This window comes from Bufo gargarizans, chromosome 3 (assembly GCF_014858855.1).
Source record: "Bufo gargarizans isolate SCDJY-AF-19 chromosome 3, ASM1485885v1, whole genome shotgun sequence".
NCBI classification, from domain to species: domain Eukaryota; kingdom Metazoa; phylum Chordata; class Amphibia; order Anura; family Bufonidae; genus Bufo; species Bufo gargarizans.
The window spans coordinates 475,260,409-475,281,129 of record NC_058082.1 but is presented as its reverse complement, the minus strand read 5'-3'; the positions used below and the strand labels follow the sequence as shown (position 1 = coordinate 475,281,129).

Sequence of the window (20,721 nt, the reverse complement as noted above, 5' to 3'; positions counted from 1 at the left end):
TGGTGTATACATGTGGTCCTGGCCAGCCCAGTATACATCCTTCCCAGACTGGGGCATACATGTGGGCTAGGCCACCCCAGTATACAGCCTTCCCAGACTGGGGTATACATGTGGTCTAGGCCAACCCAGTATACAGCCTTCCTTGCCTGGGGTATACATGTGGGCCAGGCCAGCCCAGTATACAGCCTTCCCAGACTGGGGTGTACATGTGGTCCAGGCCAGCCCAATATACAGCCTTCCCAGACTGGGGTATACATGTGGTCCAGGCCAGCCCAGTATACAGCCTTCCCAGACTGGGGTGTACATGTGGTCCAGGCCAGCCCAATATACAGCCTTCCCAGACTGGGGTATACATGTGGGCCAGGTCAGCCCAGTATACAGCCTTCCCAGACTGGGGTGTACATGTGGTCCAGGCCAGCCCAATATACAGCCTTCCCAGACTGGGGTATACATGTGGTCCAGGCCAGCCCAGTATACAGCCTTCCCAGACTGGGGTATACATGTGGTCTAGGCCAACCCAGTATACAGCCTTCCTTGCCTGGGGTATACATGTGGGCCAGGCCAGCCCAGCATACAGCCTTCCTTGCCTGGGGTATACATGTGGTCCAGGCCAGCCCAGTATACAGCCTTCCCAGACTGGGGTATACATGTGGTCTAGGCCAGCCCAGTATACAGCCTTCCTTGCCTAGGGTATACATGTGGGCCAGGTCAGCCCAGTATACAGCCTTCCCAGACTGGGGTATACATGTGGTCCAGGCCAGCCCAATATACAGCCTTCCCAGACTGGGGTATACATGTGGGCCAGGTCAGCCCAGTATACAGCCTTCCCAGACTGGGGTATACATGTGGTCCAGGCCAGCTCAATATACAGCCTTCCCAGACTGGGGTATACATGTGGTCCAGGCCAGCCCAATATACAGCCTTCCCAGACTGGGGTATACATGTTAAACAAAAAAGACCAAGAAAACCGCAAAGAATATTGCACATCCAATAGTTGTAAAATCTATAAAGCCATTTTATTGTAAAGGACAAACAAACACATGCTTAAAAAATGTATCCAATAAAGGATGTGCCGGTATCAATAATACCAGACACAGACAAGCAGCACACCAAGTCCAACATATAACATAACTAGGGATGAGCGAACTCGAACTGTATAGTTCGGGTTCGTACCGAATTTTGGGGTGTCCGTGACACGGACCCGAACCCGGACATTTTCGTAAAAGTCCGGGTTCGGGTTCGGTGTTCGTCGCTTTCTTCGCGCTTTTGTGACGCTTTCTTGGCGCTTTTTGAAAGGCTGCAAAGCAGCCAATCAACAAGCGTCATACTACTTGCCCCAAGAGGCCATCACAGCCATGCCTACTATTGGCATGGCTGTGATTGGCCAGAGCACCATGTGACCCAGCCTCTATTTAAGCTGGAGTCACATAGCGCCGCCCGTCACTCTGCTCTGATTAGCGTAGGGAGAGGTTGCGGCTGCGACAGTAGGGCGAGATTAGGCAGATTAACTCCTCCAAAGGACTTGATTAACTGATCGATCTGCAGCTGTGGATCATTGAGCTGCTGATCCTCAATTGCTCACTGTTTTTAGGCTGCACAGACCGTTTGTCAGTCTCATTTTTCTGGGGTGATCGGCGGCCATTTTGTGTCTTGTGGTGCGCCAGCACAAGCTGCGACCAAGTGCATTTAACCCTCAATGGTGTGGTTGTTTTTTGGCTAAAGCCTACATCAGGGTGAAGCTGTGACACCAAGTGCATTTAACCAGCAATAGTCTGTTCATTTTTTGGCCATATACAAAATCAGGGGCAAGCTGCGCCTGTCACCAAGTGCATTTAACCCTCAATGGTGTGGTTGTTTTTTGGCTAAAGCCTACATCAGGGTGAAGCTGTCACACCAAGTGCATTTAACCAGCAATAGTCTGTTCATTTTTTGGCCATATACAAAATCAGGGGCAAGCTGCGCCTGTCACCAAGTGCATTTAACCCTCAATGGTGTGGTTGTTTTTTGGCTAAAGCCTACATCAGGGTGAAGCTGTCACACCAAGTGCATTTAACCAGCAATAGTCTGTTCATTTTTTGGCCATATACAAAATCAGGGGCAAGCTGCGCCTGTCACCAAGTGCATTTAACCCTCAATGGTGTGGTTGTTTTTTGGCTAAAGCCTACATCAGGGTGAAGCTGTCACACCAAGTGCATTTAACCAGCAATAGTCTGTTCATTTTTTGGCCATATCCCAGTCTAATTCTGTCACTAAATCCATACCGGTCACCCAGCGCCTAAATACTAGGCCTCAAATTTATATCCAGCTAAATCTGTCCCTAGTGCTGTAGCTGGGCGAGTTATTTAGTGTCCGTTCAAGCACATTTCTTGTTCTGGGTTGAAATACAATTCCCAATTTAGCAATTTCATAATTTAGTGGTTCCTGCTATATCAGAGCTCTTTGAAATCTATCCCAAAAAGGGTATATAATATTGAAGGTGCACATAGGGTCATTCAGAGTAACTTCACACACACCCGCTACTGTGTATTTCCAAGTCTAATTCTGTCACTAAATCCATACCGGTGACCCAGCGCCTAAATACTAGGCCTCAAATTTAATTCCCTCTAAATCTCTCGTTACCCACCGCTGTACTGTTGTTGCTGGGCAAGATATTTAGTGTCCGTCAAAGCACATTTTTTGTTCTGGGTTGAAGTACAATTCCCAATTTAGCAATTTCATAATTTAGTGGTTTCTGCTATATCAGAGCTATTTGAAATCTATCCCAAAAAGGGTATATAATATTGAAGGTGCACATAGGGTCATTCAGAATAACTTCACACACACCCGCTACTGTGTATTTCCAAGTCTAATTCTGTCACTAAACCCATACCTGTCACCCAGCGCCTAAATACTAGGCCTCAAATTTAAATCCCTCTAAATCTCTCGTTACCGTTGTCCTGTTGTAGCTGGGAAAGTTATTTAGTGCCCGTCAAAGCACATTTTTTGTTCTGGGTTGAAGTACAATTCCCAATTTAGCAATTTCATAATTTAGTGGTTCCTGCTATATCAGAGCTATTTGAAATCTATCCCAAAAAGGGTATATAATATTGAAGGTGCACATAGGGTCATTCAGAATAACTTCACACACACCCGCTACTGTGTATTTCCAAGTCTAATTCTGTCACTAAATCCATACCGGTGACCCAGCGCCTAAATACTAGGCCTCAAATTTAATTCCCTCTAAATCTCTCGTTACCCACCGGTGTACTGTTGTTGCTGGGCAAGATATTTAGTGTCCGTCAAAGCACATTTTTTGTTCTGGGTTGAAGTACAATTCCCAATTTAGCAATTTCATAATTTAGTGGTTTCTGCTATATCAGAGCTATTTGAAATCTATCCCTAAAAGGGTATATAATATTGAAGGTGCACATAGGGTCATTCAGAATAACTTCACACACACCCGCTACTGTGTATTTCCAAGTCTAATTCTGTCACTAAACCCATACCTGTCACCCAGCGCCTAAATACTAGGCCTCAAATTTAATTCCCTCTAAATCTCTCGTTACCCACCGTTGTACTGTTGTTGCTGGGCAAGATATTTAGTGTCCGTCAAAGCACATTTTTTGTTCTGGGTTGAAGTACAATTCCCAATTTAGCAATTTCATAATTTAGTGGTTTCTGCTATATCAGAGCTATTTGAAATCTATCCCTAAAAGGGTATATAATATTCAAGGTGCACATTGGGTCATTCAGAATAACTTCACACACACACGCTTCTGTGCATTTCCAAGTCTAATTCTGTCACTAAATCCATACCGGTCACCCAGCGCCTAAATACTAGGCCTCAAATTTATATCCCGCTGAATTTGAATACAATACATTGGGCCAAATAATATATTTGTTGTTGTGGTGAACCATAACAATGAGAAAAACATCTAGTAAGGGACGCGGACGTGGACATGGTCGTGGTGGTGTTAGTGGACCCTCTGGTGCTGGGAGAGGACGTGGCCGTTCTGCCACATCCACACGTCCTAGTGTACCAACTACTTCAGGTCCCAGTAGCCGCCAGAATTTACAGCGATATATGGTGGGGCCCAATGCCGTTCTAAGGATGGTAAGGCCTGAGCAGGTACAGGCATTAGTCAATTGGGTGGCCGACAGTGGATCCAGCACGTTCACATTATCTCCCACCCAGTCTTCTGCAGAAAGCGCACAGATGGCGCCTGAAAACCAACCCCATCAGTCTGTCACATCACCCCCATGCATACCAGGGAAACTGTCTCAGCCTCAAGTTATGCAGCAGTCTCTTATGCTGTTTGAAGACTCCGCTGGCAGGGTTTCCCAAGGGCATCCACCTAGCCCTTCCCCAGCGGTGAAAGACATAGAATGCACTGACGCACAACCACTTATGTTTCCTGATGATGAGGACATGGGAATACCACCTCAGCATGTCTCTGATGATGACGAAACACAGGTGCCAACTGCTGCGTCTTTCTGCAGTGTGCAGACTGAACAGGAGGTCAGGGATCAAGACTGGGTGGAAGACGATGCAGGGGACGATGAGGTCCTAGACCCCACATGGAATGAAGGTCGTGCCACTGACTTTCACAGTTCGGAGGAAGAGGCAGTGGTGAGACCGAGCCAACAGCGTAGCAAAAGAGGGAGCAGTGGGCAAAAGCAGAACACCCGCCGCCAAGAGACTCCGCCTGCTACTGACCGCCGCCATCTGGGACCGAGCACCCCAAAGGCAGCTTCAAGGAGTTCCCTGGCATGGCACTTCTTCAAACAATGTGCTGACGACAAGACCCGAGTGGTTTGCACGCTGTGCCATCAGAGCCTGAAGCGAGGCATTAACGTTCTGAACCTGAGCACAACCTGCATGACCAGGCACCTGCATGCAAAGCATGAACTGCAGTGGAGTAAACACCTTAAAACCAAGGAAGTCACTCAGGCTCCCCCTGCTACCTCTTCTGCTGCTGCCGCCTCGGCCTATTCTGCTGCTGCCGCCTCGGCCTCTTCCTCCGCCTCTGGAGGAACGTTGGCACCTGCCGCCCAGCAAACAGGGGATGTACCACCAACACCACCACCACCACCTCCGTCACCAAGCGTCTCAACCATGTCACACGCCAGCGTTCAGCTCTCCATCTCACAAACATTTGATAGAAAGCGTAAATTCCCACCTAGCCACCCTCGATCCCTGGCCCTGAATGCCAGCATTTCTAAACTACTGGCCTATGAAATGCTGTCATTTAGGCTGGTGGACACAGACAGCTTCAAACAGCTCATGTCGCTTGCTGTCCCACAGTATGTTGTTCCCAGCCGGCACTACTTCTCCAAGAGAGCCGTGCCTTCCCTGCACAACCAAGTATCCGATAAAATCAAGTGTGCACTGCGCAACGCCATCTGTAGCAAGGTCCACCTAACCACAGATACGTGGACCAGTAAGCACGGCCAGGGACGCTATATCTCCCTAACTGCACACTGGGTAAATGTAGTGGCAGCTGGGCCCCAGGCGGAGAGCTGTTTGGCGCACGTCCTTCCGCCGCCAAGGATCGCAGGGCAACATTCTTTGCCTCCTGTTGCCACCTCCTCCTTCTCGGCTTCCTCCTCCTCTTCTTCCACCTGCTCATCCAGTCAGCCACACACCTTCACCACCAACTTCAGCACAGCCCGGGGTAAACGTCAGCAGGCCATTCTGAAACTCATATGTTTGGGGGACAGGCCCCACACCGCACAGGAGTTGTGGCGGGGTATAGAACAACAGACCGACGAGTGGTTGCTGCCGGTGAGCCTCAAGCCCGGCCTGGTGGTGTGTGATAATGGGCGAAATCTCGTTGCAGCTCTGGGACTAGCCAATTTGACGCACATCCCTTGCTTGGCGCATGTGCTGAATTTGGTGGTGCAGAAGTTCATTCACAACTACCCCGACATGTCAGAGCTGCTGCATAAAGTGCGGGCCGTCTGTTCGCGCTTCCGGCGTTCACATCCTGCTGCTGCTCGCCTGTCTGCGCTACAGCGTAACTTCGGCCTTCCCGCTCACCGCCTCATATGCGACGTGCCCACCAGGTGGAACTCCACCTTGCACATGCTGGACAGACTGTGCGAGCAGCAGCAGGCCATAGTGGAGTTTCAGCTGCAGCACGCACGGGTCAGTCGCACTACAGAACAGCACCACTTCACCACCAATGACTGGGCCTCCATGCGAGACCTGTGTGCCCTGTTGCGCTGTTTCGAGTACTCCACCAACATGGCCAGTGGCGATGACACCGTTATCAGCGTTACAATACCACTTCTATGTCTCCTTGAGAAAACACTTAGGGCGATGATGGAACAGGAGGTGGCCCAGGAGGAGGAGGAGGAGGATGAGGAAGAGGGGTCATTTTTAGCACTTTCAGGCCAGTCTCTTCGAAGTGACTCAGAGGGAGGTTTTTTGCAACAGCAGAGGCCAGGTACAAATGTGGCCAGCCAGGGCCCACTACTGGAGGACGAGGAGGACGAGGATGAGGAGGAGGTGGAGGAGGATGAGGATGAAGCATGGTCACAGCGGGGTGGCACCCAACGCAGCTCGGGTCCATCACTGGTGCGTGGCTGGGGGGAAAGGCAGGACGATGACGATACGCCTCCCACAGAGGACAGCTTGTCCTTACCCCTGGGCAGCCTGGCACACATGAGCGACTACATGCTGCAGTGCCTGCGCAACGACAGCAGAGTTGCCCACATTTTAACCTGTGCGGACTACTGGGTTGCCACCCTGCTGGATCCACGCTACAAAGACAATGTGCCCACCTTACTTCCTGCACTGGAGCGTGATAGGAAGATGCGCGAGTACAAGCGCACGTTGGTAGACGCGCTACTGAGAGCATTCCCAAATGTCACAGGGGAACAAGTGGAAGCCCAAGGCCAAGGCAGAGGAGGAGCAAGAGGTCGCCAAGGCAGCTGTGTCACGGCCAGCTCCTCTGAGGGCAGGGTTAGCATGGCAGAGATGTGGAAAACTTTTGTCAACACGCCACAGCTAACTGCACCACCACCTGATACGCAACGTGTTAGCAGGAGGCAACATTTTACTAACATGGTGGAACAGTACGTGTGCACACCCCTCCACGTACTGACTGATGGTTCGGCCCCATTCAACTTCTGGGTCTCTAAATTGTCCACGTGGCCAGAGCTAGCCTTTTATGCCTTGGAGGTGCTGGCCTGCCCGGCAGCCAGCGTTTTGTCTGAACGTGTATTCAGCACGGCAGGGGGCGTCATTACAGACAAACGCAGCCGCCTGTCTACAGCCAATGTGGACAAGCTGACGTTCATAAAAATGAACCAGGCATGGATCCCACAGGACCTGTCCGTCCCTTGTCCAGATTAGACATTAACTACCTCCCCATAACCATATATTATTGGACTCCAGGGCACTTCCTCATTCAATCCTATTTTTATTTTCATTTTACCATTATATTGCGATGCTACCCAAAGTTGAATGAACCTCTCCTCTGCCTGTGTGCTAGGCCTAAATATATGCCAATGGACTGTTGCAGTGGTGGCTGACATGAAGCCTGATTCTCTGCTATGACATGCAGACTAATTCTCTGCTGACATGAAGCCAGATTGTCTGTTACGGGACCTCTCTCCTCTGCCTGGGTGCTGGGCCTAAATTTATGACAATGGACTGTTGCAGTGGTGGCTGACGTGAAGCCTGATTCTCTGCTATGACATGCAGACTGATTCTCTGCTGTCATGAAGCCAGATTGTCTGTTACGGGACCTTTCTCCTCTACCTGGGTTCTGGGCCTAAATTTATGAAAATTGACTCTTACAGTGGTGGGTGACGTGAAGCCTGATTCTCTGCTATGATATGAAGACTGATTCTCTGCTGACATGAAGCCAGATTGTCTGTTACGGGACCTTTCTCCTCTGCCTGGGTTCTGGGCCTAAATTTATGAAAATTGACTCTTACAGTGGTGGGTGACGTGAAGCCTGATTCTCTGCTATGATATGAAGACTGATTCTCTGCTGACATGAAGCCAGATTGTCTGTTACGGGACCTTTCTCCTCTGCCTGGGTTCTGGGCCTAAATTTATGAAAATTGACTCTTACAGTGGTGGGTGACGTGAAGCCTGATTCTCTGCTATGATATGAAGACTGATTCTCTGCTGACATGAAGCCAGATTGTCTGTTACGGGACCTTTCTCCTCTGCCTGGGTTCTGGGCCTAAATTTATGAAAATTGACTCTTACAGTGGTGGGTGACGTGAAGCCTGATTCTCTGCTATGATATGAAGACTGATTCTCTGCTGACATGAAGCCAGATTGTCTGTTACGGGACCTTTCTCCTCTGCCTGGGTTCTGGGCCTAAATTTATGAAAATTGACTCTTACAGTGGTGGGTGACGTGAAGCCTGATTCTCTGCTATGATATGAAGACTGATTCTCTGCTGACATGAAGCCAGATTGTCTGTTACGGGACCTTTCTCCTCTGCCTGGGTTCTGGGCCTAAATTTATGAAAATTGACTCTTACAGTGGTGGGTGACGTGAAGCCTGATTCTCTGCTATGATATGAAGACTGATTCTCTGCTGACATGAAGCCAGATTGTCTGTTACGGGACCTTTCTCCTCTGCCTGGGTTCTGGGCCTAAATTTATGAAAATTGACTCTTACAGTGGTGGGTGACGTGAAGCCTGATTCTCTGCTATGATATGAAGACTGATTCTCTGCTGACATGAAGCCAGATTGTCTGTTACGGGACCTCTCTCCTCTGCCTGGGTGCTGGGCCTAAATATATGCCAATGGACTGTTGCAGTGGTGGCTGACGTGAAGCCTCATTCTCTGCTATGACATGCAGACTAATTCTCTGCTGACATGAAGACAGATTCTCTGTTACGGGACCTCCCTCCTCTGCCTGGGTGCTGGGCCTAAATATATGCCAATGGACTGTTGCAGTGGTGGCTGACGTGAAGCCTCATTCTCTGCTATGACATGCAGACTAATTCTCTGCTGACATGAAGACAGATTCTCTGTTACGGGACCTCCCTCCTCTGCCTGGGTGCTGGGCCTAAATATATGCCAATGGACTGTTGCAGTGGTGGCTGACGTGAAGCCTCATTCTCTGCTATGACATGCAGACTGATTCTCTGCTGACATGAAGCCAGATTCTCTGTTACGGGACCTCTCTCCTCTGCCTGTGTGTGTGCTGGGCCTAAATATATGCCAATGGACTGTTGCAGTGGTGGCTGACGTGAAGCCTCATTCTCTGCTATGACATGCAGACTGATTCTCTGCTGACATGAAGCCAGATTCTCTGTTACGGGACCTCTCTCCTCTGCCTGTGTGTGTGCTGGGCCTAAATATATGCCAATGGACTGTTGCAGTGGTGGCTGACGTGAAGCCTCATTCTCTGCTATGACATGCAGACTAATTCTCTGCTGACATGAAGACAGATTCTCTGTTACGGGACCTCCCTCCTCTGCCTGGGTGCTGGGCCTAAATATATGCCAATGGACTGTTGCAGTGGTGGCTGACGTGAAGCCTCATTCTCTGCTATGACATGCAGACTGATTCTCTGCTGACATGAAGCCAGATTCTCTGTTACGGGACCTCTCTCCTCTGCCTGTGTGTGTGCTGGGCCTAAATATATGCCAATGGACTGTTGCAGTGGTGGCTGACGTGAAGCCTCATTCTCTGCTATGACATGCAGACTGATTCTCTGCTGACATGAAGCCAGATTCTCTGTTACGGGACCTCTCTCCTCTGCCTGTGTGTGTGCTGGGCCTAAATATATGCCAATGGACTGTTGCAGTGGTGGCTGACGTGAAGCCTCATTCTCTGCTATGACATGCAGACTGATTCTCTGCTGACATGAAGCCAGATTCTCTGTTACGGGACCTCTCTCCTCTGCCTGTGTGTGTGCTGGGCCTAAATATATGCCAATGGACTGTTGCAGTGGTGGCTGACGTGAAGCCTCATTCTCTGCTATGACATGCAGACTGATTCTCTGCTGACATGAAGCCAGATTCTCTGTTACGGGACCTCTCTCCTCTGCCTGTGTGTGTGCTGGGCCTAAATATATGCCAATGGACTGTTGCAGTGGTGGCTGACGTGAAGCCTCATTCTCTGCTATGACATGCAGACTAATTCTCTGCTGACATGAAGACAGATTCTCTGTTACGGGACCTCCCTCCTCTGCCTGGGTGCTGGGCCTAAATATATGCCAATGGACTGTTGCAGTGGTGGCTGACGTGAAGCCTCATTCTCTGCTATGACATGCAGACTAATTCTCTGCTGACATGAAGACAGATTCTCTGTTACGGGACCTCTCTCCTCTGCCTGGGTGCCGGGGCCTAAATATCTGAGAATGGACTGTTCCAGTGGTGGGTGACGGGAAGCCAGATTCTCTGCTATGGAACCTCTCTCCAATTGATTTTGGTTAATTTTTATTTATTTAATTTTTATTTTAATTCATTTCCCTATCCACATTTGTTTGCAGGGGATTTACCTACATGTTGCTGCCTTTTGCAGCCCTCTAGCTCTTTCCTGGGCTGTTTTACAGCCTTTTTAGTGCCGAAAAGTTCGGGTCCCCATTGACTTCAATGGGGTTCGGGTTCGGGACGAAGTTCGGATCGGGTTCGGATCCCGAACCCGAACATTTCCGGGATGTTCGGCCGAACTTCTCGAACCCGAACATCCAGGTGTTCGCTCAACTCTAAACATAACCAATATACACTGTATATCCATAATTCATGTAATATAAATACATGCATAGAGTGAATTAAATGACAATATGTGACAAAATAATAAGAATCTATGAGTATATATTCTCAAACATAACTGACACTAATATACTTAGTTAAAATAAAAATAAAAATCATGAATAATAACATTCATATAATATATTATGAATCTAATACCTAATTCCCAATATGCAATATAATAGAAACTGAAACATAATAATTATACAAAAATGATTGTACACGAATTGGGAAATAATATCCTGCAATTCCGTCTCCCTGATTTCTGGGGAGGTCTTTGACAATAGCTCTGCACCAATTTGGCATGTAAATTGGGAGCTCTATTATAATTTTGGGCTGCAGGCCAACATGGTTTCGAAGTTTAGAATCGGAGACCAAGAGGTACCAATGTGTATTCCACAATCTATATAGATCACTGCATTGGTAACATGATGCACCCTCTTGTCCTGTGTTCTATATTAGGGTTTAAACAGTTCTAACCGATTGGCTTTATGTGCCGCTTCAAATGCCTGTGACATTACTTTCTTGGGAACAAAAACGTGAGGTCAAATCTTTAGAAGCCTCAGAAAAGTCTTTTAGACGCTTCTAAAGATTTGACTTCACCTTTGAAATTCAGATGCACCTTCCTGCTGTTTTTATAGCTATATTTTTGTCTTCCTATATACAGTATGTATGTGTCTTTTCTTATCGTCCTAGTTGCTGCAGTTACTATTGAAACAATTTTAATAAATATTTTCATGTCATTGATATTTATGTTAATTGTGGAATTGCAGGACATTATTTTCCAATCATGTACAATAATTTGTGTATAATTATTATGTTTAATTTTCTATTATGTTGCATATTGGGAATTAGGTATTAGAATCATAATATTTATTATATTATATGAATGTTATTATTCATGATTTTTTTTATTTTAACTAAGTATATTAGTTTCAGTTATGTTTGAAAATATATACTCATACAGTCAGGTCCATAAATATTGGGACATCGACACAGTTGTAGAATTTTTGGCTCTATACACCACCACAATGGATTTGAAATAAAACGAACAAGATGTGCTTTAATTGCAGACTGTCAGCTTTAATTTGAGGGTATTTACATCCAAATCAGGTGAACGGTGTAGGAATTACAACAGTTTGCATATGTGCCTCCCACTTGTTAAGGGACCAAAAGTAATGGGACAATTGGCTTCTCAGCTGCTCCATGGCCAGGTGTGTGTTATTCCCTCATTATCCCAATTTCAATGAGCAGATAAAAGGTCCAGTGTTCATTTCAAGTGTGCTATTTGCATTTGGAATCTGTTGCTGTCAACTCTCAAGATGAGATCCAAAGAGCTGTCACTATCAGTGAAGCAAGCCATCATTAGGCTGAAAAAGCAAAACAAACCCATCAGAGAGATAGCAAAAACATTAGGCGTGGCCAAAACAACTGTTTGGAACATTCTTAAAAAGAAGGAACGCATCGGTGAGCTCAGCAACACCAAAAGACCCAGAAGACCACGGAAAACAACTGTGGTGGATGACCGAAGAATTCTTTCCCTGGTGAAAAAAAGACCCTTCACAACAGTTGGCCAGATCAAGAACACTCTCCAGGAGGTAGGTGTATGTGTGTCAAAGTCAACAATCAAGAGAAGACGTCACCAGAGTGAATACAGAGGGTTCACCACAAGATGTAAACCATTGGGGAGCCTCAAAAACAGGAAGGCCAGATTAGAGTTTGCAAAACGACATCTAAAAAAGCCTTCACAGTTCTGGAACAACATCCTATGGACAGATGAGACCAGGGCTTTTTTTCTCAAAGAAAAGGTGGTGGAACTTACCCCCCCCCCCCCCCACTGGCCACACCCCTACCCACCCCTAGGACTGCCCCCTAAAACCGCCCCTTTAGAGAACAGGGATGCAAGTAAAATTTAGGGGTCTATAAAAGTCCAGCCCAGCAAAGAAACCCCCCAGATGGGGATGGCACTGTTAATGGGGGATCTGGGGATGGCACTGTTATGGGGTGGAGGATCTGGGGATGGCACTGTTATGGGGTGGAGGATCTGTGGATGGCACTGTTATGGGGGATCTGTGGATGGCACTGTTATGGGGGATCTGTGGATGGCATCCACAGATCCCCCATCCTATAACAGTGCCATCCACAGACCCCCCCCACCCCATAACAGTGCCATCCACAGACCCCCCACCCCATAACAGTGCCATCCACAGACCCCCCCCATCCTATAACAGTGCCATCCACAGACCCCCCCACCCCATAACAGTGCCATCCACAGACCCCCCCCACCCCATAACAGTGCCATCCACAGACCCCCCCCACCCCATAACAGTGCCATCCACAGACGGCCCCCCACCCCATAACAGTGCCATCCACAGACCCACCCCATAACAGTGCCATCCACAGTCCCCCCCCCACCCCATGACAGTGTCATCCACAGACCCCACCCCCACCTCATAAAAGTGTCATCCACAGACCCCCCATTGCTGCTCCAGTACAGTTATAAAATGTGTAATTCAATTAATAATGATTCATGCTGCCCCCTCTGTAGTATAACATTCAATATATCCTACTCACAGGGCTACTGTTATCGTAATGCAGGCCGGCCGGGCAGACGAGCAGCAGGGTCACTGACGTCACGTGCCTGCACCGCCTACTTTATGAATGAAGCAGGCGGCGCAGACACGTGACGTCGGTCAGTGACGCTACCGCTTGTCTGCCCGGCCGGCCTGCATTACGATAACAGTAACCCTGTGAGTACAATATATTGAATGTTATACTACAGAGGGGGCAGCATGAATCATTATTAATTTAATTACACATTTTATAACTGTACTGGAGCGGCGGGGCCGGAGCACAGTGAACGCACCGGCCCCCAGCTCCTCCTCCCAGTCCCTCCCCGCTGATACATCGCAGCCTGCGATGCTGGAGCATGGCAGGCTGCGATGTCAAAAGGTGGCGGAACGCCGTTTTGGTGCGTTCCGCCAGAAAAAAAGCCCTGGATGAGACCAATATCAACTTGTACCAGAGTGATGGGAAGAGAAGAGTATGGAGAAGGAAAGGAACTGCTCCTGATCCTAAGCATTCCACCTCATCAGTGAAGCATGGTGGTGGTAGTGTCATGGCGTGGGCATGTATGGCTGCCAGTGGAACTGGTTCTCTCGTATTTATTGATGATGTGACTGCTGACAAAAGCAGCAGGATGAATTCTGAAGTGTTTCGGGCAATATTATCTGCTCCTATTCAGCCAAATGCTTCAGAACTCATTGGACGGCGCTTCACAGGGCAGATGGACAATGACCCAAAGCATACTGCAAAAGCAACCAAAGAGTTTTTTAAGGGAAAGAAGTGGAATGTTATGCAATGGCCAAGTCAATCACCTGACCATTTCACTTGCTGAACACAAAACTGAAGGGAAAATGCCCCAAGAACAAGCAGGAACTGAAGACAGTTGCAGTAGAAGCCTGGCAGAGCATCACCAGGGATGAAACCCAGCGTCTGGTGATGTCTATGCGTTCCAGACTTCAGGCTTCAATTGACTGCAAAGGATTTGCAACCCTTTATTAAAAAGTGAAAGTTTGATTTATGATTATTATTAATGTCCCATTACTTTTGGTCCCTTAACAAGTGGGAGGCACATATGCAAACTGTTGTAATTCCTTCACCGTTCACCTGATTTGGATGTAAATACCCTCAAATTAAAGCTGACAGTCTGCAGGTAAAGCACATCTTGTTTGTTTCATTTCAAATCGGTTGTGGTCATGTATAGAGCCAAAAATGTTAGAATTGTGTCGATGTCCCAATATTTATGGACCTGACTGTAGATTCTTATGATTTTGTCACATATTGTCATTTTAGGGTACTTTCACATTTGTGGCAGAGGATTCCGCATTGCAATACCGGATCCGTCTCTCTGGTGTCCTCCGGGAAAAACTGATCCGTCTCTCTGGTGTCATCCGGCAAGTGATCAGTATTTTTGGCCAGAGAGAAAACAGCAGCATTTTGTGGTATTTTCTCCATCCAAAAAATGTAAGAGGGACTGAACTGAAGACATTCTGATGCATACTGAACGGATTGCTTTCCATTCAGAATGCATTAGGATAAAACTGATCAGTTTTTTTCTGGTATAGAGCCCCTAGGACGGAACTCAATGCCGGAAAAGTTTAACGCTAGTGTGAAAGTACCCTAATTCACTCTATGCATGTATTTATAGTGACATAGTACATAAGGCCGAAAAAAGACATCTGTCCATGCAGTTCGGCCTGTTATCCTGCAAGTTGATCCAGAGGAAGGCAAAAAAAAACTGTGAGATAGAAGCTAATTTTTTTTTTTACTTTAGGGGGAAAAAATTCCTTCCCGACTCCAATCAGGCAATCAGAATAACTCCCTGGATCAACGACCCCTCTCTAGTAGCTATAGCCTGTAATATTATTACACTTCAGAAATACATCCAGCCCCTCTTGGACTCTTTTAGTGAACTCACCATCACCACCTCCTTATATTACTTTATTTATGTATATATCTATTGGTTATGTTATTTTTATCGCACATGTCCACTTTCCATGTTAGTGCGTTCCATTTTTGGAATGCACGCACTTCCTTTTTGCCATTACCTTACTTTCTTAATTTAGAACGCTCACGCGTTCCATGCTCAAAATACGTATTTCCTGCTAGTGGCCATTTTTTCTTATGTAACTTCTAGCCGTTCTGCCGTTTTGCTTAGGAGTGTTATCTAACACACATACTTCTCCACTCAATATGCCTACACAAGTGACTATATTTTACATGGATGCTAATTAATGATAAGTGTATTTATGGGGCAGCCGCACATACAAGCCTTTACCCCTGAGGAAGCTGGGTGTTCGCAGTGATACGCGTGGGGCAGCTTTTTTTACATAGGCCCACATACAGGTCCAGGATTCATGTGATTTATTCTCTATCTTTGCAAGTATTGTTTCACATTTATTGATGCTGCATTAGGGCTCATGCACACGAACGTATTTTGATTCTGTATATGGTCCGTATACGGAACCATTCATTTCAATGGGTCCGCAAAAGATGCAGACAGCACTGTGTGTGCTAGGGAAATAGGTTTGTTCAGGAGCAGCAACACAAGCGGCTTGTAAAGAGCGAGGATGGTGGTCATGCAGCAGCTGGGCAGGGGATCACAGATCCAACGCGATCCAAAGGCATGTGTAGAAAGATAGAGGGCCACAGCAAATTTTTTATGCCTTGCTGTGAGGTGTTTTTCTAAATAAAGAAGAATTTTGGTGATATGCTGCTGTGGCCCTCTATCTTTCAGCACTCTGTGTGCTGTCCGCATCCATTGCTCCGTTCCATGACCCCGCAAAAATTATTAGACATGTCCTATTCTTGTCCGTTTTGCGGACAAGAATAGGCATCTCTATAATGGGCCTCCTGTTCCGTTCCGCAAATTGCGGAAGGCACACGGGCAGCATCCGTTTTTTACGGATCCGCAATTTGCACTCATGCAAGCTCTGCATCTCTTCAAACAGCTGATCGGCGGGGGTGTCAGGAGTCAGACCCTGCCAATGTGATATTGGTGACCTATCCTGATGATGCCATTAGTCCATTTATGTGAGTCCTGGTAAAAGGGTTAACAACTTTTACAGAAACAGAAACTTTAAATAAAAATCCTGATACCATGTTTTCTCAGATATAAGGAAGTAAAGATTTACCTAATCCAAGTTTTCTAACTAGATGAAGTTGTTTCCTACTTGCAGCCTGTCTTCCTGTACCCGTCTTCAATCTGAAGAAAAGGAATAGACAGCCACTCACCTCCGTTCCTCAGATTAAAGAACTGCCTTCTGATGGGACTCATCTTGTTCATGAAAGTTTTCACTTCCCTTCTTTGCAAACAGGTAAATTAAGCTGTTTCTGCACTCAGAGAACTGTGAGTGTGAATGTAATGTATATATCAGATTTACTGCCTTGAAGAGGACCTGTCCCTTCTCCTGACATGTCTCTTGTAGTAATTACTTGTATTCCCCATGTATATGACTCTATGTTGTTATTTCTTCTAGAAGTTATGAATGACTTACCAACAGCTTGCAGTACAGGTATAGATGGGTGTTACCAGTTGGGGGTGTGTCCCTTCACAGTCTGACACCAGCAGCACTGATTAGACAGTCAGACACACCCGCTACTAGTAACACCCAGCCTCAGACACACCCGCTACTGGTAACACCCAGCAGTCCCTTTACTGCAGACTCCTGGCAATTTATTTGTAAACTTCTAGTAGTATAATCTTTGAGGTCACAGCACTCATCAAGTGCCTTTCACCAGGTGTTCGTCTTATTCTGACCCCTTCTCAACCCCAGGGTCAGTTTCTTCTAGACATACAATAGAGACAGCACTCCAGTATTCTGTGTTATAGTGAAGACTTTATTCAGCCAGACATGGTTGTGCACATCAGTACAATTATAGAAGCGACGTTTCTGGCTTATTTCAAGCTGGTGTACACAAAATTATGACAAAAGAATGGTATATCATTAGTACATGATTGCTGGTAAACATAATTAACATAAAGTGTGGCTGGACTGGGGCAAAAGCTGAAGGGAGGCCAGCATGACGCTGGTTTGGTTGGCGAGGGGCGGCATTTAGAGGGTTAAAGGATAACTGTCATATTATTATTTTTATTTTTTTGCTAAAGTGTAGGGCAAGTGATAGGTAACAATTTTGCAATAGACTTTATTTAGCCAAAACGTTTATTTTTGGTAGAAAACTGGGGCTGAAATGGCCCTTAGCAGCACTCTTCAAAAGAGCGTTGCTAAGGGCCATCCGTCTCCGATTAGAAAAGACGGGCTGTGCAGCCAGACGCTATACTTCTGCCTCCCGTGCTTCCCTGGGAGACAAAAAGCTGGGCACAGGAGTCTTAGGGCACATGAATTATTATCACAGCGATCGCAGGTCAGTGAATGTAACAGAGCATTAGATTGCATAGAAAGGGGGAATATAAATGTAATTTTAACTCCTAAGACTCCTGTGCCCAGCCTTCTGTCTCCCAGGGAAGCACGGGAGGCAGAAGCATAGTGTCTGGCTGCGCAGTCCGACGTCCGGTGGAGCTAGGAAGTTGTCTGGGGCAATTTTTGGGTGGTTTGGCGGCATGGTTGTCGGGTTTGGGGGCTGGTACGGCTTCGCCACTGCCGGCATGGAGTGTGGACCCGAGTGTTGGGCGTCCGTGGGTAGTCAGGCTAGCAGAACTGGGGTGTCAGTGTCAGTGCAGACCCAGGAGGGTGGGGAGGATGACAGACCAAAAGTTGATGATGCGGCAAAAGGCGAGGTATATGTGTGTTTTAAGGGTCCGTTAGGGGCGCACTTGAAACAGGAGGTTTTTCCTTGCTTTCTATTGAGAGATTTAACTTGGATAGAGGGAAGAAGGATGAGGGAAAAAAGGAGGAAGAGGAAAGGCGCCGGTACTGATTGATTCCGCACACTTTTTCAAATTGGTTGCAGACATTTTCGATTTTAGCTAGTGTAATTGGGGAAAAAACGCTGCAATGCTGCTGTTGTTTTGTTATTTGAACGCAATAGGGGAGGCGTACCAGGTTTATGGCAGGATAGGTTGGCTGCGTTACGATGAACAATTTAGGCTGTGCGACCTAACATTCGTTGGGACCACAAAGATATTTCTCTCTGGCTAAGGGTGACGGCACCAGTGAGGTCAGGGCAGCCCTTCCTGGGGGAGGTCGGAGGGTCAAGACAAGCTAGTTTTGTGGCGGCATCGGCAAAAGGGTTGTGTTTCGAAGGAAACTGCAAGTTTGGGGCGAAGTGCAAATTTAAGCACGAGTGCACAAATTGTGGAGGGTCCCACGGAGCTAATAGGTGCTTTAAGGGCAGAAGATAAAAAGGGTGAGATAACGCTGGAAAAAGGCCAGATATCAGAGCAGGTGGAAAACATAGGGCGGTTTCTAAATAGGTACCCCAATCAGGAAGCAGCGAGGCTGTTAGAGAGGGGTTTTAGGTTATGTTTTTATATTCCTTCAGTCCCGTCACCAAGTTCTGTAGTGCATAAGAATTTGAGATTGGCATTAGAGCACCCTGAAGTAGTTTCTGAAAAATCGGCCAAGGAGGTAGCACTAGGGCGCATGGCGGGTCCATTTTGGGAGCTGACATTGGCGAATTTCAGGATATCTCCTTTGGGGGTGGTTCCCAAGAAAGAGCCAAATAAATTTTGTCTCATTCATCACCTTTCCTTTCCGAAAGGGGGGCGGTCAATGATGGTATTGATCCTGAATTATGTTCAGTGGTTTATACGTCATTTGATGCGGCTGTGGCTTGGGTAAGGAAGTTGGGACTGGGAACTCTGTTAGCAAAGACTGATATCGATGCAGCGTTTCACTTGTTTGCATTTGTTGGGTTGTTTTTGGGAGGGGGGGGGGTTATTTTGCGGACAGGTGTCTGCCAATGGGGTGCTCGCTGTCTTGCGCCTATTTTGAGACATTTAGCTCCTTCCTTGAATGGGTAGTAGTTGACGTGTCCGGTTGTTCATCTGTTATTCATTACTTGGACAAATTTTTATGCCTTGGACCAGCGGATTCGCGGGTTTGTTCATTATTGTTGAATTCAGTGCAGTCGGTCTTTGAAGGGTTTGGGGTGCTGTTGGCAGTGGAGAAGACGCAAGGGCCTACAACTGAGTTGTGTTTTTTGGGGATCATAATCGACACAAATAAAATTGAGTGTAGGTTGCCGGAAGACAAGTTAGTGAACTTGTGACAAGAAGTCAGTAGGGGAAAAAGATCGGCGAAAATTAGGTTGCGGGAGTTACAGTCCCTGTTGGGCAAACTGAATTTCGCTTGTAAATTTATGCCGATGGGGCGCATTTTTTGTCGACGTTTGGCTTCTGCGACAGCGGGGTGTCTGCACCCCATCATTTTATTTGGCTCGGGAAGGAGTTACAGGGGGATTTAGAGGTTTGGGCGGGTTTCTTAGAGGATTACAATGGTAGAACTTTGGTTATGGGGGAGGTTATCAATAAATTTAATTTTTAGCTATTCTCAAATGCAGCTGGGGAGGGGGTGGGTTTTGGAGCGTACTGTCATGGTCGATGGTGTGCGGGGCGGTGGCCGGAGTCTTGGATAGCTAGAGGCTGGGTGAGAAATTTGGCGCTGTTAGAACTTTTTCCAATTGTCATGGCATTGGTGTTGTGGGAAGCTGTTACAATATTTAGCGCTAAGATGCTTTTCCATCAATGCTTGGATAGTGGCTGTTCATTTGCCAGGGGTTTCTAATGGTACTGCGGATGCCTTTTCTCATTCACAGTGGAAGTATTTTCATCAACTGGCGCCAGAAACAGATGCCGAGGGGTTGGTGTGTCCGGCTTGTCTTTGGGAAATCTTGGAGGAACGGTAATGGGGCTTTTGGTAAGGCCTGGGAGAGCTGGGAGCAGTGGTGTTTGCAGTTAGGCGCAGGTGAGGAGGATAGGGAAATGGCATTGATATTATTTTTAGGTCACGTTAGAGAGAAAGGTTGTTCTGTATCATAAGTAAATAGGTGCATTGCCGGGTTAGCGTTTGGGTTTTGTTTGCACGGCCTCCTGGATTATACAAAAACTTTTATGGTTAGGCAGGTTCTAAAGGGTTAAAAAAAAGGGGTAAGGTGAGTGAGGATGGTCGTAGGCCCGTTTAGTTTAAGTTACTATTAAATATAGGCTCATTGTTGCCTTGGGAAATTAGTTTATTCAAGGTGGTTTTTTCATTTGTGTTTTTTATGGCATTTAGGTTGGGGGAATTGGTGAGTAGCAGTATCAATAGGGCCGGTGGGTTGATGTAGATCGACCGATATTGATTTTTTTAGGGCCAATACAGATAATCTGTGAACTTTGAGGCCGATAGCCGATAATTTATACCGATATTCTGTGAATTTTCATTTTTGAAAAAAAAAAAAAAATCCTACACAAATCTGCTGAAAATGAAAATGTTTATTGTTAACGTGTATTTTTTTTTTAAATCTTTATTTTTCATTTATAATTAACCACTTGCCGCACACGTC

General features: G+C 46.8%; 1 protein-coding gene across 1 annotated transcript in view; it reads left to right on the top strand.

Moving 5' to 3' along the window:
• SPATA22 (spermatogenesis associated 22) overlaps positions 1 to 20,721 on the top strand; it is a 62,676-nt gene that overhangs the window by 3,143 nt on the left and 38,812 nt on the right. The window contains exon 2 of the mRNA XM_044285756.1: positions 16,455 to 16,592. Within this exon, the coding sequence (XP_044141691.1) occupies positions 16,455 to 16,592 (138 nt within the window). The remainder of the gene's footprint in view (positions 1 to 16,454; positions 16,593 to 20,721) is intronic.